The sequence below is a fragment of the Panthera pardus genome, unplaced genomic scaffold (genome assembly GCF_024362965.1).
Source record: "Panthera pardus isolate Hobbes unplaced genomic scaffold, ASM2436296v1 HiC_scaffold_24, whole genome shotgun sequence".
Taxonomy (NCBI): Eukaryota; Metazoa; Chordata; class Mammalia; order Carnivora; family Felidae; genus Panthera; species Panthera pardus.
In genome coordinates, this window is record NW_026526810.1 from 38,661,139 (window position 1) to 38,687,432 (window position 26,294).

The window sequence follows — 26,294 nt, forward strand, 5'->3', positions numbered from 1 at the left end:
AGAGCGCGCGCGCACATGTGCAAGCAGGGGAGGGGCAGAGAGAGAGGGAGACACAGAATCCGAAGCAGGCTCCAGGCTCTGAGCTGTCAGAACAAAGCCTGACGTGGGGCTTGAACCCATGAGTGGTGAGATCATGACCTGAGTTGAAGTTGGATGCTTAACCGACTGAGCCACCCAGGTGCCCCAAATCTAATTTAATTTGAATTCTCCATAACTATGTCATCAAAACTCAGTTAAAATGGAGTCCTCAGATGTCAGCAAATGTTTAAGTGCTTGGATTCAGTAGCAGTGTTAATTCTTACTTACTGAGTATCTGCTGTTTGCCTGCCAAGTCTGTGTTAGGTGATAGCAATATAGTGAGAAGCAAACAGGGATTGTTCTTTCTGGAGCTCCTGTTCTAGTGGTTGAAGTAATGGTGGTAGGCTGGAAACAAATTAAACCAATCACCACACAATATACCATAAGGTTGCACTATGGAAGGGACATGGGTGCATTCTGTGAGGTGGTGTAATCGATGGGTCTGAAGGAAAAAGCTTGGTTAGGAGAAGGCAGCTGTATGTGCATGTGCAAAGACTGGCAGGAGACAGACGATGTTGGAGGATTGGAAAGAAGTCTGTTTAGCTGTAGCACAGAGAGCTAGGGTTGGGTTATGTGGTAGAGTCTCTCTTTGAAATAATATAGAATGAGAAGAAACCGGGCATGTAAGCAGAGACTGCAATGTTGATTTGGTGGCACATGTAAAGCATTTAGAGCTTTATCCTTAGAGCATTAGGAAGCCATTGAAATATGTTATGCAGGTGGGTAATTTTGCAAGTTGGCATTTTGGAAAGAGTGTGGTTTGGAGAATAGAGGGAAGGCCGGTAGTGGATATGGATAGAGATATTGCAGTACCCTAGGTAATAAATGATGGTAGCCAGGGCTAATGTGAAGGCACCAGAGATAATGGGCAGATTCCCTAGGTATTTAGGAGATCAATTTGATGGGGCTAGGTAATAGATTGGGTGTTAGAGGGAGAGAGAAGAAAATATCAAAGTAGTATAAGCTACTATAAGACTTGCTTTATATTTAAAGGATTATATATTAAAAAATATGTTTTGAAAATGTTTAAAAGTGGAAGAATTGCTTGAATAAATTATAAATCATCTATATAGTCTATATATATAGTTATGAGACTGAAAGTGAGATTTATAAGAATTTTTATGGTGTGGGGGAATACCTATGGTGTTACATAATAAAGCAGAATATGAAATTGTACATAATGTGTATTCTTAGTTGTATGAAGTATAATAGTGAAGCATACTAATTATCAGAAATGACTCTTTTTTTGACATATAGACACCTCAAGGAGAACATGCTGTTAATGGTCCAGAACACTTGAGGAAAAAACGTACAACTTCAGCTGAAAGAAATACTTGTCAGCTTTATATTCAGACTGATCATCTGTTCTTTAAATATTATGGAACACGAGAAGCTGTGATTGCCCAGGTATTTATAATTTTGCTACTATTTTAGGAGTTCTCACACTGTTTCATTATACCTATATTTTCCTCTAAAATTAAAATTATGGCATATCTCTTTTTTGAAAAAAAAGTACGTATTTTTAATAATTATAGAATATGTAGGATAAGTACACAGATGACTGAAAGACCAGTTAGGATGTTTTAGAGTCATGAAAAGCTGAAGTGTAAGAAAATGATTTCATGAAGATGATAGCACTGGAGCTTAGCTTTGAAAAGAGGATTGAATTTTCTTTTCTTTTTTTTTTTTTTAATTTTTATTTATTTTTTGTAAATTTACATCCAAGTTAGTTAGCATATAGTGCAGTAATGATTTCAGGAATAGAATCCAATGATTCATCCCCTACATATAACACCCAGTGCTTATTCCAACAAGTGTCTTCCTTAATGCCCCTTGCCCATTTATTCCTCTCTTCCCCACTCTCTTGCCAGCAACCCTCAGTTTGTTCTCTATATTTAAGAGTAAGAGGGTTGAATTTTGAATTGTGGTCCTAAAGAATGGAAGAATAGAGGAATCCTTCCAACAAGAAGTATTTAATTTCTATTCTGTATTCCCATTGTACTTAGTGCTTTTTTTTTGTACTTGGTGCTTTCAAAGTTGCATTGTTTGCATTTGTGTCTTTTCAACACTTACTATAAAGTAAAAAGTTTTTGGAGATAACCATGCAAGATACCCTTCGTGTTGAAGAGTCCCAGTGAGAGTTTGAGGATGCATTTTGACTCCAAATTTGATTTGAGACTAAGAGGATTCAGGTGCCAATAGTGTAAATGATGGACTCATTTTGGTGGTGTTGACTAGCTTAATTTTAGATGTGTTTAAAAGCCAAGTGGTCATTCCTTAGGATATTGAAGTAGACCTGGAGTTTGGGAGAGGTTAGCCTAACCTTAAGCTTTCTGCATAGAATTTATGGGTACAAAAGATATAGTTCAAATAAGGGGAGAGAATGAAATTAAAAGGGAGGAAACTGAGGGATAATATCTGCATATAGTGAGTAGGATGAGGAAGAGAAGCTATGGGGGAAAACATAATAGTTAAACATGTTGGAGATGAACTGGGATCAGCCAAGGAAGAAACAAGTTTCAAAACAAAATGTCATATTATAGAGATATCAAAGAGAATGAAGAATGACTACAATATGTTAATTTACTAGATAGGGGGAGTCCTTTCACAATGTATACATGTATCAAATCATCAAGATGTATACTTTAAACATCTTACAATTTTATTTGCAATTATGCCTCAATAATACCGAAGACAAAAAAGACTATAAAAGGTAGTTGATTTTTAGTTACTAGAAGGTTATTGATGAGTTTTAATCGGCTCTTGGTAGAGTCGTGAAGGTGAAAACATTGCAAGCATAATGGATGGGTTGGCTGAGGCAGCAAGAATTTTTTTTTTAATTTTTTAAAAGTTTATTTATTTTGAGAGAGAGAGCATGTGAGTACAAGTTGGGGACGGGCAGAGAGAGAGAGAGACAGAGGATCTGAAGCAGGCTCTGTACGGTCAGTGAGCAGAGCCCAATGTGGGGCCTGAGCCCACAAAACTGTGAGCTCATGACCTGAGCTGAAATCAAGAGTCGGACACTTAACCACCTGAGCCACCCAGGTGCCCCAGTGAAGCAGCAAGGTTTTTAAGAAATGTGAAAAATAGGAAAAGATATGGTGATTTAGAAATACTATGAAGTATTTGGGGGTGAAAGGAAGACAGGGAATACTCAGGAGCAAGTTGGTAGGAAGAGGAAAATGATCTAGTAGAAAAGCAATGTAAGGTACAAGAGAAAGAAAAATCGATAGGAGCCAATGTTCTTGCAGGTCCAGCCAGTAAGGATTGGGATCAGGAATAAAGAAAAGTTTCCCTTTAAGGAAGAATTACACTTTGAGAAAGATAGAAATGGATAAAGTTAGAAAAATTTGAAGGTTAGGAGGGAGGGGAATCAAGACGAGCTCTCAGTAAAGTATGAAGTATAATCATCTGTGGAGGAATGTTTGAACTACTGTCAGGAATGGAGAAGAAACAGAATCTGATAAGGGATTACTAGGCCAAGCTGAGGTTAGATAGCATGAATTTATAATAGACCCTGTCAGCATTGTTAGGACTTTCTTTAACAGTATGTCAACCTGAGCTACTTGTGAAATTATTATTGTTCATTCTTCCACCTGACTGTGTCATGTTTGTATAATTTGTTTGAAAATAGTTTTAAGAGTGTATATACATGCTTTTACATAAATTGTAGCAAGAATGCTTTTTATATATAAAGTTGGGAAAGTGGTTTAGAAGCCAGAGAGTTTAGTTGGGAGTCAGGTACATAAACAGAGAAGTCTTTTGTGTTCTATCACCATGTTTAATTTCCTCCTAGAATTTAGTAAATCTTTTTTTTTTTTTTAATGTTTTTTTAAAATTTATTTTTGAGAGAGACGGAGCATGAGTCAGGGAGGGGCAGAGAGAGAGAGGGACACACAGAATTCAAAACAGGCTCCAGGCTCTGAGCTGTCAGCACAGAGCCCGACTTGGGGCTCGAACCCATGACCGGTGAGATCATGATCTGAGCTAAAGTTGGACGTTTAACCAGCGGAGCCACCCAGATGCCCCTAGAATTTAGCAAATCTGAATGTATCTTATTTATGTTTGTATTACTTCCTCTCATCCCTCCTCCTCTAGAATAAATCTTTGTAAATTTGTATGGACCTTTTCTATTTGTTCACCATTAGATTCCTAGCACCTAAAACAGTGCCAGTGTATAGAAAGTGGTCAACAGAACTTAGAGAATGTGTACTAGTGCAGCAATAGAAAGACTAAAGTCAGAGAATGACTGAGTGTCCTGATTATTATCAGGGAAGTTCTTACAGAAGATATTCAAACTAAGCCTGAAGGATAAATAAAGATACTGTAGGCATAAGAAAATAGCATGTGAAAAGGCATGGAGGTCTGACATTGCAGGGTTGATTGAGGGAACAAAGTTTTATATGATTCAAGCAAGAGTGCATGTTTGTTTTTGGCTGGGGACGAGTCTGGAAAAGGCACAGAATCTCCCCTCTCAGCCCTAGTTGACTAATCTTATTTCATCTTTTCATCCAGTATATGATGTAGACATTTTAAAATTTGAGTGTGGTCGAATATGAATAATTCTTGATTTGGGAGATGGAAATTCACAGTCTTTTTTTACATTTAATACTGCCTCTAAAATATTGTTCTTTTTTTAAATCTATAGATATCCAGTCATGTTAAAGCAATTGATACAATTTACCAGACCACAGACTTCTCTGGAATCCGCAACATCAGTTTCATGGTGAAACGAATAAGAGTAAGGAATTCCTTTATTTTTTTATTTTTTTTCAATGTTTATTTATTTTTGAGAGAGAGAGAGAGAGAGCACGTGCGTGCACAAGTAGGGGAGGGGCAGAGAGAGAGAGAGAGGGAGACACAGAATCTGAAGCAGGCTCAAGGCTCTAAGCTGTCAGCACAGAGCCCGATGCAGGCCTCGAACCCACAGACTGTGAGATCATGACCTGAGCTGCAGATGTTCAACTGACTGAGCCACCCAGACAGCCCAAGAGTAAGGAATTTCAGTAGTTCAGAACATTAAGAAAGACCATAAGGACCATGTTTACAAAAAGAAAAATACTTGGTTTTTACTTCATCTTTATGTAGTAATAGTTTATTTTACATTACTGATCCTACTATATTTACTCTTGGCTTTTACACACACACACACACACACACACACACACACACACACACACACTGGGTTTATGATTCAGAACGAAATCTATAGGGCTGTAATCTGTACTGCAAAAGAGGTAACAGTCATACTATATTCTGTCTGATTAACATTTAGAAAGCCATAACTTTTCAATAACTCCAGGTATAGTACTTGACCTTTTATCCCCCTGATGTCATTTTCCAGCTTCTTAAGATTTGCTTTGTGTGGTATTTTTCCGAGTGTGTCTCATTTGGTGTTCCAGGGAAGGAAAAGATAGATGGAACGGTTAAATAAAATTGGAAGTCGGAAAAACAGTACTGTACCCTCATCTTGTAAATTCACAGTGCACGCTAACTTATCTCAGATTTTGAGAATTCCTTCATGAGAGAAACTCATAATTTTTTCTTAAAATGTTTATTTTGAGAGAGAGAAAGAGAGAGAGCAAGGGAGGGGCAGAGAGCAAGGGAGAGAGAGAATCCCAAGCACGCTCTCTGCTGTTAGTGTGGAGCTTGATGTGGGCTTGATGCCATGAACTGTGAGATCATGACCTGAGCTGAAATCAAGAGTTGGACGCTTAACTGACTGAGCCACCCAGCTGCCCTGAAACTCATAATTTTCAGAAATAATTTGACCATGGAACCTTTGCTGCATTAATGTCAACTGAGAGTCCAAATAAATGTAGAACACATTTTGAGAAATGCTCACCCAGAGCCACAGGGTCACTGATGATTAGTTTTAATGTTATAAGTTTAAATAAGTAGATTTTAAATTACTAACAAAATTGGGTTGGTTGTTTCAGAAGTTTTCCAAATGTGAATCTTTCAATGTGTATAGCTTTTAAGAATATGAATTCATAAACTAGATAAGAACCTGAATTAAAAAAATTATTTTACGAAAGTATTTTACCACAGGGTTTCTTTATTTTTGTGCTTCTAACTTTCTTCAAATATGGTTGACTAAACTATAATTTGTGTTCATGGATGTAATATATTTAATAGCATAGGCAAAATTGATCCTTAGTAGTACGATTAAATGTTAAATTGGAGTTTAAGGTGAAATGTGGTTTGTAGATAAATAATGTAAGAATTGTTCATAATCAATTTCTTTCACGTATATTGAGAGCAATTTAAACCCTTAAATGACCAAGAAAAATATTGTTTAGTAGGCAAAGCAATAAAATGCAAAGTAGTGAATCACTTCTTGGCCTTTTGGCTAAGATCAAGTGTAGTCTCTGTTCTTATCAATTTAAAATGCAAAGTAGTGAAAAGTAAAGAATACCAGAACAAATTTAGTGAAGCACTTTTTTTTGAGTAAAATGCTTTGCATTATGAAGAAATGCATGTGTATGAATGGATAGTGTGGCAGTTAGTTGTTTTCAGGTTTTTAGCTGAGATTGAAATTTTAGTTCAGATTTCATCTGCTGAAGATTCCTTGTGACCCATTAATTAATTTGAAGTTCGTATCAATACTTAAATAAGAATTATCTCATTTCTGATATAGGTAGCTAAAATTTAGATGGAGTTTTTATTTGTAGCCAATATTACAGAAATATCAAGGAATTTCATTTGACTGGGAAAAAAGCCATTTATAGCATGTCTCTCAGCATGTGTTATTTACAATGTAGTGTGATAGCTTTTGGAATTATTTATGTTAGATGACCATTACTGATTGTTTTTAGTTAATTGTTAGTAGATAAATCAGATGTTCTGAAATCTGTCCTTAGGCAGTTGCCCTGAGTAGTGTTTTTGCAATCCTGCTTCTAAGCCTCTTGGTTTTACTGAAGGGTGTGGATCCTAAAAAGACCTAACATTCTCATTTTATCAACTGTTATATCCTCCCTTTACTACCAACATTTTCAATAGGATGAAGTTTGCCTTCTACAAAATGTTTACTTTCATGGATACCCCTTTTTATTCTGTATCAACAGTTCTGTCTGTAATGCTCTCACTTACTTGAGGAAAGCCACATTGTTCTAGGACTTCAAAGGTTAGGCAGGGATCTCTGAAAGGAGGCAGGGGCTAATAAATGAAAGCTTTTGTTTGTAGAAGTTTGGTATCAGAACTGATTATTCTTCAGATTGTGAAGGAAGAACCTGCACTAGGAGTATAGTAGCTAAGCATCTTAAGAAATATTCTGGAGGAACTCAGCTTGATACAGTAAGAGAAGAGAATTGTCAGTAAAAATAAAATCTTGCCCACAGTCAGGGAAAAACAATTGAACTTGCAGTTTATTGGGCTCGACTCCTGTGATTTTAGGCAAGGAGAACCAAGAAAACGATTTGTCTGTTGAATTGACAGTCTTGGGTTTGATATCTATGTTATGTTCTAGTAATTAGCTAAAGTTTAAGGTTTTTATATCCTTATATTTTCCACCATGCGCAGGAGATTAGCACTAAAAGAGACTTACTCAGATGATTAAATTTGAGAAGCTGTACTTTTATTAGAATTTTTCTTTCAAGAAGAACTTGTTTTTCCATCCCAAAGAGAATGCACAGTGTTCAGGAACCTGGTCAAACCTTGCCCAGAAATTTAACATGCTCAATTTTAATTCTCCTACTCTGTTTCTCGCCGCACTCCCCCACCCCCCCTTCCTTCTTTTCAGCTTCTATAATCAGCTCAGGGGTGGGGGCATTGGGGGATGAGTTGTAGAAGCCTTAATTCAGGCCTGATTTCCCTTGGGTCCCAAGCATATTGTGCAGGCACATGCAGAAGAAGGGGAGCAAAGACTTTACACAAAGGCTCTGCTAACTTTAATTGCTTATTTAAATAATTGTTTTGAATTTTAGATCAACACAACTGCTGATGAGAAGGACCCTACAAATCCGTTTCGATTCCCAAATATTGGCGTGGAGAAGTTTCTGGAATTGAATTCTGAGCAGAATCATGATGACTACTGTTTGGCCTATGTCTTCACAGACCGAGATTTTGATGATGGTGTTCTTGGTCTGGCTTGGGTTGGAGCACCTTCAGGTAGTTTATTTAACTGTTTCTTGCCTTAATGCTTGAAACAAAAAGCAGTTTTCAGGGCAACTTGAATTTTATAAAAGTATAGGAGAACCTGATGCCTGTACATTATCTTAATTTATTCAACTTGAGTTAGGCAAGCATGATGTAAGTAGAAAAATAGATGAAACAACTTTTTATTTTGTCATGAGTACTAACAAGGGGGTATCCTGACATTTGGTACATTGAGTGGCTGAAATAAATAATTTTGTGAGAAAAAGAAGTACTCATTCCTGAAAACAAAAATGAAATATTAATTTTTTTCATAGAAGTTAATATTATTAATTAAAGATTTTTATTTTTCTTGGAAAGAGGGCCTTAGAATTACAAGGGGAAAACTATGTTCTTGCTTCTGTTCTGGAATGAGATAGAGAGTGGAGAAACCCTGGTCAAGAGCAGTAGGTAAAAAGAAAAGAAAGACTGCTCTTATTATTATTTTATTTATAGCCTTTATTTTAACAAAAGTAAAGTGTTCCCTGAAAAGAGATGTAAGCAGCAGGTGTCAGTACCCACAGTCCACTGACCTCGGCACCTGGGCCCATGTTCTACTGGGGTCTCTGCCTTAGCCGTGAACACTGCTGTTGCTAAGAAATCTGGGATAGGATCCTCTACCCATTGCAGTGGAGGTGGAACAGTCTGTGATTTACATTAAGTTCAGAAGCCTCGTTTAGAGAAATACAGATTTATTAATTGAAAGGTTGAGTAGAAACAATCACATACTCTTTGAATATAGATTTGGTCAGAAAGAGTTTGATCAACAGTCTGTCAGCTTTTGAGCTGTATACAGTAATGTCTCTTTCTTCTGATGTATCATTTCTATCTTTTTATAAGAATCACCTTCTGCTTTATGTAGGATAAGGCCAGCTTTTCTGTTCCTAGTTTATTTTGTATTCCTATTAGTTTATTGTTTGATTTGTAATGTGTATTTTAAATCTTAAGTGGTACTATATTTTAGCTTTTATACTTTCTGCTCTTTTTTTTGAGCCAGCAATGAATATTCTTTTTACAATTTTCAAAACTTCTTTTGTTTTTCTTCCACATTTTCATAATGTCCTTAAGGTGCAAGTTTATGTCATGGATTGTATATATCATAGTACAGTATTTTTGGAGATTTATATTTGTCTCTTACGTTGATCTGTCCTGCTTTTGTGTTACTTGCATTGTCAGCAGATTTTACAAACTCATTCTTTTCTTTGATAATTTCACATGTTTTATAACTTTTATATTTTGAAATTTCTTTTCCCCTCCTTTAATAAGTTGGATGATTTTATCACAAAGTTTATAATTTCTTCTACTTGTTCATTAGTAAGTACTGTTAAAATTCAAGGATGCTTTTGATTTTTTGTTGTAAATTACCATTAATATAGTGATTCTCAAAGTCTGTTCCTTGGACTAGCAGCATCAGCATCACCTGGAAACTTGTTAGAAATGTAAATTCATAGGCCCCACCCAGGTCTACTGATTCCACTAGGTGTGGAGTCCAACAATCTTTGTTTGAACAAGCCTTCCAGATTCTGATGCACTCAGAACTACCATATTCATTTTTGTCTCTAAAGAAACTTGTTTACAGAATGGCTCCTGGGAAAATGATTGGATGATTACAAACCAGAAACTTGCTGTCATTTTACATTTTCACCTCCAGACTTGTGCTCTTTAAGAATGTAATGCTCCTGAAGGAGCTTGGTCTTTTTTTTTTTTTTTTAATCTTTAGATAGCTTCATGTCTATAAATGCAAAAATAAGCTATATTTTTAGGACAGTTTAAGATTCACAGAAAAATTGAGCAAATGGCATAGAGAGTTCCTGTACACCCTCTTTCCCTCATATTATTAACAGCTTACATTAGTATGGTGTATTTGTTATAGTTAACAAATATATTGCTTCATTATTGTTAACTGAAGTCCATAGTTGATTCACATTTTTTTAGTTTTTACCTAAGATCTCTTTTTTGTTCCAGGATCTCATCCAAGATACCACATTACATTTAGTTGTTATGTCTCTTTAGTCTTTTCTTGGCTGTTTTAGTTTCTTGGACTTTTTTTGTTTTTGATGGCCTTATCAATTTTGAGGAGTACTGGTCAGGTAGGTATCTTGTAGGATGCCCCTCTCTTCCAGTCTCTTTGATGTTTTTCTCATGATTAAACTGGGGTGATGGATTTGGGGGACAGTTAATTTTTATATCTAGTTATTTTTTTTATTTGGACCACCAAGTATCATGCCGCTCATTTTACTGAAGTGGCAGTGGGTAGAGTTCTGGATTTTAAATGGTGGGACACATAACTTATTTTTTTGTCATAGGTTCTACATCTGCTGCCTTTATTCTGTGTTAAATTCCCAACTCCAGTTCTTAGAAGCCTTATTCTAAGAGCTGTTGGGAAGGGGCTAGACAGGGACAGAATGGAGGCCAGAGTGGGCAAGAGAAGGGATCTTTGTTCCCTTGATCCAACTTTTTCTAGTATAGGGTGCCTGCCCTATACTAGACATTGACAGTTTTTTTCTTCACTTCCCTTTGCCCTTTCACTATCTGAACTGAGTCTTATATTTGACTTACATTGTATTTTTTATAAGGAAAAATATATTTGTCTTTATTGATTATTTCAGTACCCTTCTGAGGTATAGGTGTTATTGCCTCCATTCTGCAGATGAGGAAAGGATTCAGAGACTTTATGACCAACCCAGTATCACACAGAGCCTAGAATCTGGACCTTTTGTTTCCAGGTTCAGTGCATTTAGTAGTTACTGTGCTAAGTATTATATACTTTAATATCTTAGCTTTCTGTAAGACACTTCTGATAAGAAGTTGAAATGTTTTCCTGCATTTTAATGGAGGTTTTGTATTGTTGGAATCCATTTTTTTAAGAAAAAGGAGTTATAAAAGAGTACTACTCTATAATATTTAGATATCATTTTGGGTAATTGTCATGGCATAATAGGAAGAGCACTGGTTTGGGAGCTAGGAGACTGGGTTCTTGTCTGTTCTCTGTAAATTCAGGTAAATCATTTTGCTTCAGCATGTTTATTTTTCATTGTAATTTCTTCTCTCATGTTCATGCTCTTTGGGACTTCATGTTTCTGCCTATAGATCTTAGTAATGCTTCCTGTTGTGTTTTTTTTTTTTTTAATGTTTATGTATTTTGAGACAGAGAAATCGTGCGTGTGGGAGGGACAGAGAGATTGGGAGAGAGAGAATCCCAAGCAGGCTCAGCATTGTCTGAGCAGAGTCCAACGTGGGGCTTGATCTCACCAATCACGAGATCACGACCTGAGCCGAAATCAAGAGTCGGATGCCTAACTGACTGAGCCACCCAGGCCCCCGCCCCCCCACCGTTATCTGATATTTTAAAAATGCCATTTCATAGCTGATCTGCTCAGCTTATGATCAGTTACTCTTTCTTAATCTTTTCATTTTTATTTGGCCTAATTTTGATTTTGTTGTATTATTTAGCTTTTATTTAATTATGTAGATATTTTACTACTTAAATGGTGGTGGGAAAGATTTTGTTGTGATATTAATTTTCACGGAATATTACTTTAATTATTAGCTGTAGTCTCTGCTGACTTTGTTAAACTGGGGAAAAATGAAGGCTGAAACATTTGAATGGTAGGTTTCTTTAAGTCTTCTTATACTACTTTTTATTCTTATTTAATATCACACTGTAGTTGGGTACTGCCTTGGGTTTCTTTAATGAGGAAAACAGCACTTCCTGCCCAACTCCATAATAAGTGGAAACAACTAGTGAACTGGGCTGGCTTGGAGGCTCCCATTTAAAATTATATATATATTGGGGCGCCTAGGTGGCGCAGTCGGTTAAGCGTCCGACTTCAGCCAGGTCACGATCTCGCGGTCCGTGAGTTCGAGCCCCGCGTCAGGCTCTGGGCTGATGGCTCAGAGCCTGGAGCCTGTTTCCGATTCTGTGTCTCCCTCTCTCTCTGCCCCTCCCCCGTTCATGCTCTGTCTCTCTCTGTCCCAAAAATTAAAAAAAAAAAAAAAAAAAAACGTTGAAAAAATAAAATTATATACAGGTTAGGGGCGCCTTTGGGTGGCTCAGTCGGTTAAGCATCTGACTTTGCCTCAGTTCATGATTTCATGGTTTGTGAGATAATAAAAATTTATACACAGATTAGAAGAGAGCCAAAAAAGGGAGTCTGGTCTTCCAGACAAAGTCAGTCTTAGATATGAATCTAGAAAGATTTCTTTAAACTTTTCTTTGTATGAGCACTCATCTGTGTTAAGCAGGTAGCCTCTTATTTAATTTCGAGACTGAAACATTGATTCCTTGACTGAGTAAATGACTATATTAGATAAAATTTTTGTTTTATTTCATTTGTGGCACCCTTCCAACATGGCTTTTGATAGGGACCTTTTTTTTTTTTTAATTTATTAAGGTATATTTTGTTCATATATTGTCCTTCTTAATGTTATCCTAATGAACATAGTCTCACTTTGGGCAGGACACCGAATAAGGCAAGCTCTGGAATTCGTCTCCATAATTAATCCTGAACCATTTAGTATTCCTCTAACTCATTTGTGAAAAACATTTTATGAGACATTTCATTTGGTAGCATTGGTCTCTTCTGTTTTTCTTAGTTAAGAAATTTTAGTTTGATTTTACATATTAGGATTTAAGGGCATACAAAGCTCAAAATGGTGTTCACAAGATAACCCACAAACTGTCAAATTCTTAACATGTTGTTTAAAAGTCTAATTATAGGGCTAGGAGAATTGCATCATTTGAATATTACAACAGGACACTAAATATATTGGCATTTTGTGCAGGTCTGGATTGTTCCGTGCAGGATGTTTAACATCTGGGGTCCCTACCTATTATGTGTGAGTACTGCTCCCCAGACATGAAAGGTGAAGAAATGTCCCAGGACATTTCCTGATAACCTTTCTGGGAGTAGGACTACTGTCTGGTTCAAAATTACTGCTCAGATTGATACTGCATGGTCAGCATGCTGCTGTTAAGTTTTAGGTGTTTAGGCCTGTTCACATCAAAACTGTGTTTGTGGACTCTGTCAGGGTATTATATTACCCTTGTGGTTTTTCTAATTTGGAGGCGGGGGGGGGAGGTCTGTTTTAATAGCTTTTAACTCAAATTTAAAAAATCTTACCCTTCTCATTACTATTTACAATTTGTGTTTTGCAGTGATGACTACATGTAGTAAAATTTTAAATGTATGATATCAAGCAGTTACTGAACTAGAGCTATATAGTTTCACTGTAGATATGTATGATATCACTAATTGAGTTTCTGGCACATCAGAACTAGTTGCAGTATTTTAAATTTTTTTTTTTAATGTTTATTTATTTTTGAGACAGAGAGAGACAGAGCATGAACGGGGGAGGGTCAGAGAGAGAGGGAGACACAGAATCTGAAACAGGCTCCAGGCTCTAAGGCGTCAGCACAGAGCCCGACGCGGGGCTCGAACTCACGGACCGCAAGATCATGACCTGAGCCGAAGTCAGACGCTTAACCGACTGAGCCACCCAGGCGCCCCAGTTGCGGTATTTTTTACAAAATTAAACCATAACTGAGCACTGGGTGTTACATGGAATTGTTAAATCAACACCTAAACTAATATAACACTGTATGTTAACTGTATTGGAATTAAAATTTAAAAAAAGTCAGTGCACTATTGCCAAAAAAAATTAAACCATAGCCTATAAAATTAAATTTAATGTTTTATTTTTTTCTGTTAATTGAGTTAACATGTTAATAGTTTGTAACAAATACCAAACTTTTCTGTAAGTGATAGTTATTAAAACCGAAAGTAGTTTTTAAGATGTTAAACAAGGTGTGAATTACTGTATTTCAGAAAAGTACATTTGAATTTATGTATGATCATCCCTTAAATGAGGTAGACCTTAAACATACAGAAAAATATATTATCAGAGTTTTTAATCCTTGCTATTTATTTCTTCTTTTTTTAACTGATAAAGATTTACAGTGTGAAGTCTTCTATGCTTAATTCAAGTTTGACAATACTGCATTGGACCAATTTCCATATGACAAATCTTCACTAAGGCAGGATTTTAATTTACTATTTGTTTAAAACTATAATATGTAGATGATAATTACTACATACAGAGTGCTATTCATATCTTTTCTAGTCTGGAAATAGTGATACAGTCCTTAGGACTCATCTCAAAAGTAGAAGTAGCATAAGAAAATATATTACATATTATTAAATTATTTGCTGCTTTCTTTGTTAAGATTTCTTTGTAGAAGAGGTAGTAAGTTTTGAATATCATAAAGGTTCTCTAATTTTTGGTGGTTAAAATCTGCATAGGCCCAGTCTTTCAGTTTACATTTCTGTGAAGCATGTTATTTCCTAACTTCTTAACTCCTATCATAACAGTAATTCAGATTTATATTTTGTTGCCATATATTTTCTAATGTTAAAAGGAACAGGGCAGCAATTGTAGTGTCATGACATTCTTGCAAATCTATTTTGAATTGCCATCTATTATATGCTTTATTAAGGATTATAAATATTAGATTTTTTTAATGGTTTATTTACTTGGTTGTAACTTTGTGTATAGAAAGCTAATTTGAAATAATTTGATCAGTTATCAGAATATCCTAACATTTGATTGTATTTAAATAAAAAACAAAGAGAGAAACCTTTTACATGTGAATTCTCACTAAAAGTCTTTAACAGAATTTTAAAAAGAACTATGTTCTTGTCAGTATAATATACATAAAGATGGGTTGGTCAGCCAGTTTCTGATTTTCCTGTTGTTGTTTTTCTAATTTCTTATGTTAACTGCTTTTAGATGTGCAAGTACTTTCGTTTTGATATTAAGCTTTAAAGTTCCTATTATTGCAGAGGTGAACTACAAAATGATTTAATATGTATAATAAAGTAGCAATATGGCTTCACTTTTTTTCTTTTTATTTTTTTAAGTTTATTGATTTATTTTGATAGAGAGGGCTCATGAATGTGTATACACCCAAGCAGGGGAGGGGAGGGGCAGACAGAGAGAGAGAGAGAGAGAGAGAGAGAGAGAGAGAAAATCCCAAGCAAGCTGTATTAGTGCAGAGCCTGACTCAGGGCTCGAACTCACAAACCGTCAAGATCATGACCTGAGCCGAAGTCAGACACTCAACAGACTGAGCCATCCAGGCGCCCCAGTGATACGGCTTTTCTTTTAAAATTTGAAAGTATTCTTGAGACACATTGGAAAATGATAATTCAATTTTTTGAACTTATTTTGAAGAAAATTTCAAACCTGCTAAAAAGTTGCAGAAATAGTACAGTGAACTCCTGATATATTAATCAGTCAGGTTTTTTCCACATTTGCTTTATTCCCCTTCCATCCCACCCTCTATCCATCCATTCCTTCTTCCTTCCTTCCTTCCTTCCTTCCTTCCTTCCTTCCTTCCTTCACCCACCCCCTTTTTTTATTACCTACTGGACATAATTCTTTTCTTTTTTCCTCTGCTTTATTGAGGTGTAATTGACAAATAAAATAGATATTTAAAGTGTACAATATGATGATTTGATATTCATATACATTGTGAGAGGATTTCCTCCCCTTGAGTAACACATCCATCACCTCACATATTTATTTGTTTATTTTCGTTGAGAATATTTAAGTTCTATGCTCTTTGCAGATTTCATTTGTGCAATATAGTGTTATCAACTATACACATCATGTTATATATACATTAGCTACTTAGACCTTATTCCTTCTATTTTTTTATTTTTAATTTTTTTTAAAAAGTTTATTTATTTTGAGAAAGAGAGTGTGTGCAAGCTGCGGAGGGGCAGAGAGAGAGGGAGAGAGTAGACTCCATGCTATCAGTACAGAGCCCTATGTGGGGCTTGATTTCACAAATCGTGAGATCATGACCTGAGTCGAAACCAAGAGTCAGATGCCTGACCAACTGAGCCACCCAGGTGCTCTGACCTTACTCATTCTATAACTGGAAATTTGTACCCTTTTACAAATCTCTCCCTGTCCTTCTCTTCACTTGCCCACCAGCCCCTGGCAACCACTAATTATTTTCTCTTTTAAAAAATATATTGTGTATTGCCTCTCAGGATAGTGAATTACATACTCCTATGCATCACTGCTATTATTTGTAGAAGTGACTTTCTCAGAATCTACTTGAGCATATTTTGTTCAACTTTCATTTAAATTAAATGTAATTTTTTAACATGAAAAGGTATATAGGCTTTGGCAGCATAAATACAGATATATTCAGATTTAACAGAAACTTAAATACTTGTTTTGCTAAATTGATGGGAGCAAAAATTGGGGAATACTTCGATTATGAAGAACATTTTATTAAGGGCCTTGTTCTACATCCTGGCACTTTCTTTATGTGTACCACTAAAACTTACTTGAAATGACTTCCTAATCTTGGACTAAAAAAGCTTCTGAGTACTTGATATAAGTGGGATATGTAGAATGTTTTAATTTAATATAGCATATATTAGAAAGTTATTTTGAGGGGTAAATAGATGCTAATTTAGCCATCTTCTGTTCTGAATTAGGAAGCTCTGGAGGAATATGTGAAAAAAGTAAGCTGTATTCAGATGGTAAGAAGAAGTCCTTAAACACTGGAATTATTACTGTTCAGAACTATGGGTCTCATGTACCTCCCAAAGTCTCTCACATTACTTTTGCTCATGAAGTTGGACATAACTTTGGATCTCCAGTAAGTATTGTCTAATTATTTGATTTTCAGAAAGTTACTAACCTAGCTTTTATGTTGAATGATTTGTTTGTTTGCATTGAAAACAAGTACATGTGAATGTTTAGGGATTTTTTTAGTTGAAGTATAGTTGACTGATGTTAGTTTTTATATATTGGAACACACAATAATGTCCTTGACAATACGGAAAGGGAGGAAGGTAGAATATTTGTGAGTCAAATAAGAAGAGTAAGCATAACAATGCAGGATTCTATGAAGGCAAGGAATTTTGTCTGTTTCATTCACTTCTCTGTCTGCTGATCCTAGAACAGTGCCTGGTATGTGATTCATTCAAATATCTGTTCAGTGAGGATCACTTTTCATTGTTTAAAGTACATTTTGAATGTTGCAAACTTGGAGTGGTTTTTTTTTTTTTTTAATTTTTTTGCTTGCTTTCTGTTAAAACGTTACTGTGGTTTAGTAGATTTATCTTGAGTGTGGAGTGGAATGCAGTATTTAAAAATTTTTCAGTATGAAAAATTGTAACATACAGAAAAGTAGAGAAAGATGGTACAATAAATTCTTACATGCCCGTCGTCCAGAGCAGGCATTGCACTTTTTCTGTAAAGAGACTGCTAGTAAACATTCTAGGTTTTGGAGGCAATACCTGTTTTTCTGTTATTTTTACAATTCTTCAAACACAGGAAACCATTCTTAGCTTACGCCATATAGAAATGGGCTATGGGCTGCCAGTCTCTGATTCAGATGCAACAGGTATCAAGATTTTGCCACATGTCCTTTCTGTATTTCTTTCTTTTTGTAAGGTATTAGAAGCAAATTTATTCATCCTTACATATTTCAGTATACATTTCTAAAGAAATAAACATTTTCTTACATAACCATGATGTGGTTATGATACCTGACAGAATTAACAATCCTTTGGTATCATTTAGTCCTCAGTTAATTATATTGATTTTCAGGGGACCTAAAGCTTAATGCACACACAAATACAAAATACTGAAAGATAATCTCTTTGTGATTTTGATAGGCTTATTAAATAACAAATTTGAGAAAATTTCATTTGACAGCTATACATGAATTCATTTTACTTGCACCATATCACTTAAAAAAATGGAAGTTTTCATGAGTTTAGAAAAACAGTAAATACTTGGAGCTTCACATCCTCAAATGCACTTCTCTAATTTTCTCCCAGTTTGTAAACTGGAAGTCCCATCTCATTAAGTTGCAAGCCTTTATTCTTCTAAGTCTGTATTAGAAATTGATAGATTATTATCAATGCTCTTGGATAAACTGTTTAAAATGTGTTCAATCTCTCTACTTCTTGACTGCTTCTATGATCTGTTCTTTCGTTTGTTCTGTTCTTGAGTTCGATATATATTTTTTTCAATATATATTGAAAGCGTTATAGAGGTTCAAAACCCAATGTGGTTTCTCTTTATGTAATCTGACTATTGTTTATGGTTAGTTTGCTTTTTCAAGGGCAAGTAAATATTCTCTTTTCTCTCCCAGTCCCTTTGATTCCAGCCCTTACTAGGGGAGTTGTGGTATTCTTTAGCTACTCCTCTGCCCTTTAGTGTAGGGCCTCCCAATTTTTAATGTGCATACAAATTACCAGGGATCTTAAAATACAGATTCCATTTCCACTGGGGGAGGCAAGTTTCTGAATTTTTAAGACACTCCCAGGTGATGCTGTAGCTGCCCCTGGTCTGCAGACCACATGTGAAGTAGGGAATCTATAATCTGTTCTCTTCATTTCCTGTGTAATCTGTTCTCTACCCAGCTGCCAGAGATTTTCTTTTTTTAGTATATTAATTTCATATTACTTAATGCTTTTTGTTTAATGGATAAATTGGTTCACATTCTTTGCATAGTCTGCTATCTTTTCCTCATACGAGATTACTTTTAATGACTCTACCATGCTGAATCACACCCCATTCCTATGTGGGGTAAATATTTATAAGTGCTTTAATAGAGCAGCCAGAACCATAAATTCCTGAGCCGATCCCCTTTGACATCTTTATCTGAAATCTGTCTTTATCTCTCCTGTTGTACATCTGTACTTTGTCAGTGCTACTTTCTCTCTGAGTGGTTCACACTGTCTCTTTTATTTATTTATCTTATCTCAAATCTTTACTGCACACCTGTTGTTAACCATCTTAAAAGCTTTGTCTTGGGAAGTTATAATCATAATGACACTAGTTTCTGTCTCTCAGTATGCAAGTTATGTGTTTACTCTTACCAAAGTAATCTTTGTCTAGGTTATAGTTCTGATTGTTTTGATCATGTCACCTGTGTTTACAACCTTATGTCCTGTACCTGCTAATATTGCTGATACAGTTTCCTAATCTTAGCATTTAGGGCTTTCCATCATTTGGGTTTAAGTATATTTCCAGTGTTAACTGCCTTCTCGTGTCAAAATAAGTAATTTATAGTCCTTGAAAATTTTCCTTCTGCCAGAAATCCAGTTCCTTCCCATCTCTGCCTACTGAAATCTTAATCCATGTTATTATGTAATATAAATTGATATAGCCCCTTTTTCAGTTACTTGTCAGTAGATATCAAGACCCTTAAAATGTTTGATCAGAAACTACCACTGGGAATCCAACTAAAAGAAAAATGCAGAATCTGTCAAAGATTTATGTACATTAAAAAATAAAAAGTACCCACTGCAGTTTCATTTTTAGTAGCAAAAAATTTTAAGCAGCCTAAATGACCCCACAATAGGAAAGTATCCTGGAATGCTCTGCAATCATTTAAAAATCAGTGCTTGCCTTATACTGTTAAGCTGAAAGAAACCATGTATGTAACTGTACAAATGGTATAGTTCAAATTTTGCATTAAAATATGGTATGACTAGGTACAAGTCAGGTCAGAAATACTGTGAACCGAACTGTTAATAGTAGTTATTATGGTTGGTTGATTATGATTGAAAATTTTAATCTATATTTTCTAAATTTTCTAAAAGAGTATGTATTGTTTTTATAGTCAGAGAAAAGTTTTCCCGTTTTCTTGTCAAACTAAGATTAGAGTTTCTTTGTAAAACTGTTTGAACTCTCAGCAGTTTTTGGGGTACGGTCAAGATAGCCTGTATATTCTGTTGTATATTTTGCTTATTGGTGTGTTTGTTTGTCCCCTGTTGTGAGGATGACAAATACAAATAGCTGGTAGTCTCGTTTATAACCTGTTACTCTTTCCATTGCCATTAGGAATGATCGATTACAATGTCCTTTGGGCTAGTTAAGTAATACTTGATTAGTGATACCTGTTTGTTTGTATGTATGTATATAAGCAAGTAAATAAGCAAGCAAGCTCTGTGCCCAATGTGGGGCTTGAATTCACGACCCCAAGATTAAGAGTCACACACTCTAGGGGCGCCTGGGTGGCTCAGTTGGCTAAGTGTCCGACTTCGGCTCAGGTCATGATCTTGTGGTTTGTGAGTTCCAGCCCCGCATTGGGCTCTGTGCTGACAGTTCACAGCCTGGAGCCTGCTTCGGATTCTGTGTCTCCCTGTCTCTCGGCCCCTCCCCTGCTCATGCTTTGTCTGTCTCTGTCTCTCAATAATAAATAAATAATAAAAAAAAAAATTTATAAAAAAAAAAAAAGTCATACACTCTACCAACTGAGCCAGCCAGGCACCCTTCATTAACCTGTAATGGATTTATGGGACAAAGAGACTAGGCAGGGATATCAAAATATGCTATCTCTTTAAAGTAGATTGTAAGGCCTTCAAGGGCTAGGGATAGTGCTTAATTAACTCATCCTTGTATTTTTATATTCTGTTTTAGTTCCTCCTAGAATACTGGACACATGCTAATATTTATTGAATTGAAATGTATAAAATATTTTGTGATAATATCAAGAGTTATACAGTATTGGGATTTATTTTCTTTTTCTAAAATTCTAATGCTGAGAATAATTCCAGTGTCCTATATTATCATAAACCAAATTGAATTCTATAGAATGAAAATATAAAGCAAGCTAATATTGGAGAACAGTAAAGAATTGTTAAATGCTGAATGTAGGTTCAGGAGAACAGCAGGAGGTATCATAAAGAATAAATGTGATAGTAGTGGTCTTATTTTTAAGTTGCTTTTTAAGTTGCTTCAAGGGTTGCCTGGCTGGCTCAGTTGGAAGAGCATGTAACACGATATTGGGATCGTAAGTTCAAGTCCCATCCTGGGTGTAGAGATGACTTACATAAAATAATAATAATAATAATAATAATAATAATAATAATAATAATAGTAAATCTTAAAAAAAATAGTTGCTTCAGATTAGGGAGTAGAAAATGAAAGTAATTTAGATGGGCTCCAAGAAGAAACAGAATGCCCTTGGGCATTCTTTCTTTCTGGAGGGTAGAATTGTATTCAAATGACAATTTAATTAAATAGAAGAACTTTACTCTAGGACCCAAATATGTTCACCCTTTCTGACAAGTTCTGCATTGTTGTTTGAGGAGCATTGTGAGGTTTGTTTGTTTTTTAGTGTTTGTTTAGTTTTGAGACAGACAGACTGACAGAACAGGAGTAGGGGAGGGGGAGAGAGAGAGGGAGACACAGAATCCAAAGCAGGCTCCAGGCTCTGAGCTGTCAGCACAGAGCCCGAATGCGGGGCTCGAACTCATGAACTGTGAGATCATGCCCTGAGCTGAAGTCCGATGCTTAGCCAACTGAGCCCCCCAGGTGCCCTGGTTTGTTTGTTTGTTGTTTTTTTTTTTTAATGTATACCCTCTAGGGGAGGAAGGAAGGAGGGGGAAGCTTCTGTGATCTGGTAGTATTCTGTTAGTTAATCTCAGTGATGGTCACGTAAGAATATTTACTTTGAGAAAACTCATGGAACTATAGTTGGTACTTTGCACTTTTCTGTATGTATCTGATACTTCAGTAATATTTGCCAACACCATAAATATTTTGTGTACATATACATGTATGTGTCCTGTTTGATTCTGAAAACAGTGTTTTAGTTTTACCTCTTAGCTTTTGTTAATTTTCATTTAAAAATAGCATTTGCTTATCTTTTTTTATGTACTTAGTTAATAAGTCAACTCTCTTAGATGTCTATCTTGTATGTACTTAGCCTCATGCCATTCTCTTTTGTTTCCTGTTTTTCCCCATCTCTGTCTTCTCTGAACTAGTCATAGTAAAGAATGTCATATATGTTAAAGAATAGTCATTTTAAGTTTATATTCCTGTTACTAGTTTTGAAAGTAGGCAAGCTTATTTTTTTTTTCATTTTTATTGTTTTTCATTTTAATTCCAGTGGAGTTAACATACACTGTTATATTAGTTTCAGGTGGACAATACAGTGATTCAGCACTTCCATACACTACTCAGTGTTCATTGTGATAAGTGTACTCTTAATCCCCTTCACCTATTCCATCCACACCCCCCTGCCCACCTCCCCTCTGGTAACTATCAGTTTGTTCTCTGTAGTTAAGAGTCTGTTTCTTGGTTTGTCTCTCACTTTCTCTCTCTTTCCCTCCTCTCTTTGTTCATTTCTTTTGTTTCTTAAATTCCACATGAGTGAATTCATACGGTATTTGTCTTTCTCTGACTGACTTACTTCACTTAGCATTATACTCTCCAGCTTCATCCATGTTGTTGCAAATGGCAAGATTTCATTTTTTATTGCTAAATAATATTCCGTTGTATATATGTACAACATCTTTATCCATTCATCTGTCAGTGGACATTTGGGTTGCTTCCATAATTTGGCTATTGTAGATAATGCTGCAATAAACATAGTGGTGCATGGTGAGCTTATTTTTGATAGACTTTATCATGGTTTGTCCTCCATTCTACTCCCTATTTACAGAGCTATAAATTGTTGTGGCTAGACCTGCACTCATTTTTCCTTCCCTTCTAAGACAGGACCCCTAAAAGAGCAAAGTGTTTTCCTTCTCACAGTCTAAAACAATTGTAGGATCTTTTTTTACAGGAGAGTCCACAAGCTTCCATTGTTCTTCTGGTGAGAAAATTACATTCAGTCAGATGACCCGAAAACCTTATTTTACTTCCTGTTTATGTAACTCTATATTCTGTTTGGCAGCATGATTCTGGAACAGAGTGCACTCCAGGAGAATCTAAGAATTTAGGACAAAAAGAAAATGGCAATTACATCATGTATGCAAGAGCAACATCCGGGGACAAACTTAACAACAATAAATTCTCACTCTGTAGTATTAGAAATATAAGCCAAGTTCTTGAGAAGAAGAGAAACAACTGTTTTGTTGGTATGTATATTTTCCCAACATATATTTTCAAACATTCAGAAAATTTGAAACACCCATGCACCTACCATCTGCATTTAATAACTATTACAACTCTGCTGTATTTACTCTGTCACTGTTTATTAACTTATCCATCCCCTCCGTCCATGTTTTTTGTTGTAAAGTGGATTGTAGACATAAGTGTACTTCACTCCCAAATACTTCAGCCTGTATAATTGACTAAAGTTCAGTATTCTTTGTGGTTCTTTTTTTTTTTTCTTTTTAATTAACATAAGTGAAATGTTGTACCATAAGTCCACCATTTAATGAGCTTTGACAAATGTATTTACTTATGTAACCTAAGCACCTATCAAAATAGAGAATATTTCTGTCACTCCGGAAAGTTCTTTCATTTCCCTTCCCGGTCATTTTCTTCCCCCCAGGACACTCTCATAGGCAACCATTATTCTGATTTATTTAACTATAGAGAAATTTTGCTAGTTTTACTTCATATAAGTGGAATCATATGGTTTTTATCCTTTTGGGGGAAGAAAAGCCTTATGCTGCTTTCATTCAGCATATTTTGAGATTCATCATTAGTGTTTTGTTCTATTTTATTGCTTAGTATTGCATTGTATGAATATATCACACTTCACTCATCCACTCTTCTATTGATGAACACCTGGGCTCTTCAGGTTTGGACAATATGAATAAAGCTGCCATGAAATTCTTGTTTTCTAATGGTAAAGAAAAAAAGGTATAAAACATGTATGATACAAATAAAATAAATAGAAATAAAAAATACACAAAATGTGTATCTAAACTAATTTTAAGTTATAATTCAGTGGCATTAAGTACATTCACAGTGATGTGCTACCATCATCACTATTCATTTCCAAACTTTTTCATCCCTCCAAATAGAAATTGTGCAATCACTAAGCAGTAATTCCTGCTTCCCTCTCTCCCTAACTCTTGGTAACTTCTAATCTATTTTCTGTCTCTGAATTTGCCTTTTCTAGGTACCTCATGTAGGTGGGATCAGACAATATTTGACCTTCCATATCTGGCTTATGTCACTTAGCATTCATTCAAGTTGTAGCATGTATCAGAATGCCATTCTTTTTATGGCTGAATAATATTCCGTTACGTGGATATACCACATTTTGTGTGTCCATTCACCTGCTATGCTTCTCTTGTGGCATTTAATGTATTCTAAATATACTACCTTGTATTACGTGTGTTTGGGTTCCTGTCCTGTTTGACAAGATGTAAGTTACCTGAGGGCAGACACACCTCCCTCCGTCCTGCTAATTCCCTCACTATTCTCCATTTCTAAAATTTTGTCACTGCAAAAATGTTATATAAATAGAATCACATAATATGTAAACCTTTTGAGATTGGCTTTTTCTCACTCAGCATAATTCCCTGAAGATGCATTCAAATTGTTATCTGTATCAGGAGTTTGTCTTCATTGCTGAGTAGTGTTCAATGGTATGGATGCTCCACAGTTTGTCTAAACCACTCACCTGTTAAAGGCTGTCAGGGCTGTCTTCAGTTTCTGGCTATTATGCAGAAAGCAGCTATAAACATTTATGTGCAGGTTTTTTATGTGAACTTAAAGGTTTAATTTCTCTGGGATAAATGCCCCCAAATCCAGTTAATGGATCAAATAGTAATTGTTTGCTCTTATTTATGCAGAACTCTCAAAGTGTTTTCCAGCGTGGACGTATTAGTTTAGGTTCCTATCAGCAATGTATAAGTGATCTGATCTCTCTGTATCTTTGCCAGCTTTTGGCATTTTTACTGTTTTTATTTTATCCATTCTGATAGTACAGTGATATTGTGTTGTGGTTTTTGTATTTGTATTTTTCTGGTGAGTAAAAATGTTGATCATCTTTTCATGTCTTTATTTGCCATCTGTATATCTTCTTTGGTGAAATGTCCATGTTTCGTGGCCATTTCTCATTGGGTTTTTTTTCTGTTGAGTTTTAAGAGTTTTTTTTTTTTTTTAGGTGTGTTTGTTTGTTTGTTTATTGTGTGTGTGTGTGAGAGAGAGAGAGAGAGAGAGAGAGAGAGAGAGAGAACACCAGTGGGGAATGGGCGAGAGAGAGGGAGACAGAGGACCTGAAGCGGGCTCTGTGCTGACAGCTCAAACTCACAAGCCATGAGATCATGACCTGAACTGAAGTCAGAAGCTTAACCAGCTCAGCCACCTAGGCGTCGAGTTTTAAGACTTCTTTACACAGCCTAGATACTAGTCCTTTGTCAGATATTGACCTGCAAATATTTTTTCCCATTCTGTAGCTTGTCATTTTATCCTCTTCCCAGAATCATTCCAAGAAAAATAAAATTTTGGTCAGGTCCAAATTTCAATTGTTACTTATTTTGATTGGCTTTTTCTTTTAAGGCCTTCTATTTGTTTTAAAAGGGCATATTAAAATTACACTCATGTTACCATTGTTGTTATCACTGGTAGTTTCTCTAAAACTTCTTAATGTAGAAGTGCTGCAGAGATTGTTCATTTGTAAACCGGGTTTTCACCATAAACTTTCTGATTGAAGTGGTCTTTTAAAAATGAGATATTGTTTTATAAGTCTTATGGTAGGAAAATTTCTTAAATTGTAACGAGATAAGTATATATTATAATTTTTGCATTTAAATTAAATTAAATTTGCCCCCCTATGTGTTATAGCTTATTTGAGGTAATATTTCTGTGTGAGGTAAAAACCAATGTGTAGTAAATATTGCATCCGAGGTTTTCTAACTTGATCATTTTTCCTTTTTTCCTGAATTACATGTCACATGAATTCTGAAATGATTATTACTAGACCTTAGAAAAATCATTTTTATTTACTTGGTATATATGTCCATGTGCATGCTTCTAGTTTTAGAGAACAAAAGAGGTGGTATAAAATGAAAGAGACGGATAGAACTTCAGTTAGCTCTAAGATTTCCTTTAATATTTGATGTGGTTAAGGATAAGAATGCACTTTCCAAATACAAAGCTAGTCTTTCTAGAATAGTTTGGATTCAGATATGCCTTGTGTTTAAGATGTGTTCCCTTCTATTTACTCAGTTCTCAATTTGAAGCCTACAACTACAACAGTTGTGCTACAACTGTTTCCCACATTGATTTGATGTAGCAGAAAGAGCAGAGCATCAAATTTAAGATCTCAGAATCCTCGGTCTGGTCTGCTA

General features: G+C 35.5%; 1 protein-coding gene and 1 pseudogene across 2 annotated transcripts in view; both read left to right on the forward strand.

Moving 5' to 3' along the window:
- The window catches only part of ADAM10 (ADAM metallopeptidase domain 10), a 157,973-nt gene that overhangs the window by 111,955 nt on the left and 19,724 nt on the right, over window positions 1-26,294 (forward strand). For both annotated transcript variants that reach the window (XM_053889028.1, XM_019441965.2), the window contains exons 6-10: window positions 1,336-1,485; window positions 4,727-4,819; window positions 8,004-8,187; window positions 16,728-16,891; window positions 22,937-23,120. In XM_053889028.1, coding sequence (XP_053745003.1) covers window positions 1,336-1,485; window positions 4,727-4,819; window positions 8,004-8,187; window positions 16,728-16,891; window positions 22,937-23,120 — 775 coding nt within the window. The remainder of the gene's footprint in view (window positions 1-1,335; window positions 1,486-4,726; window positions 4,820-8,003; window positions 8,188-16,727; window positions 16,892-22,936; window positions 23,121-26,294) is intronic.
- On the forward strand, window positions 6,411-6,523 carry LOC128773342 (U2 spliceosomal RNA; annotated as a pseudogene).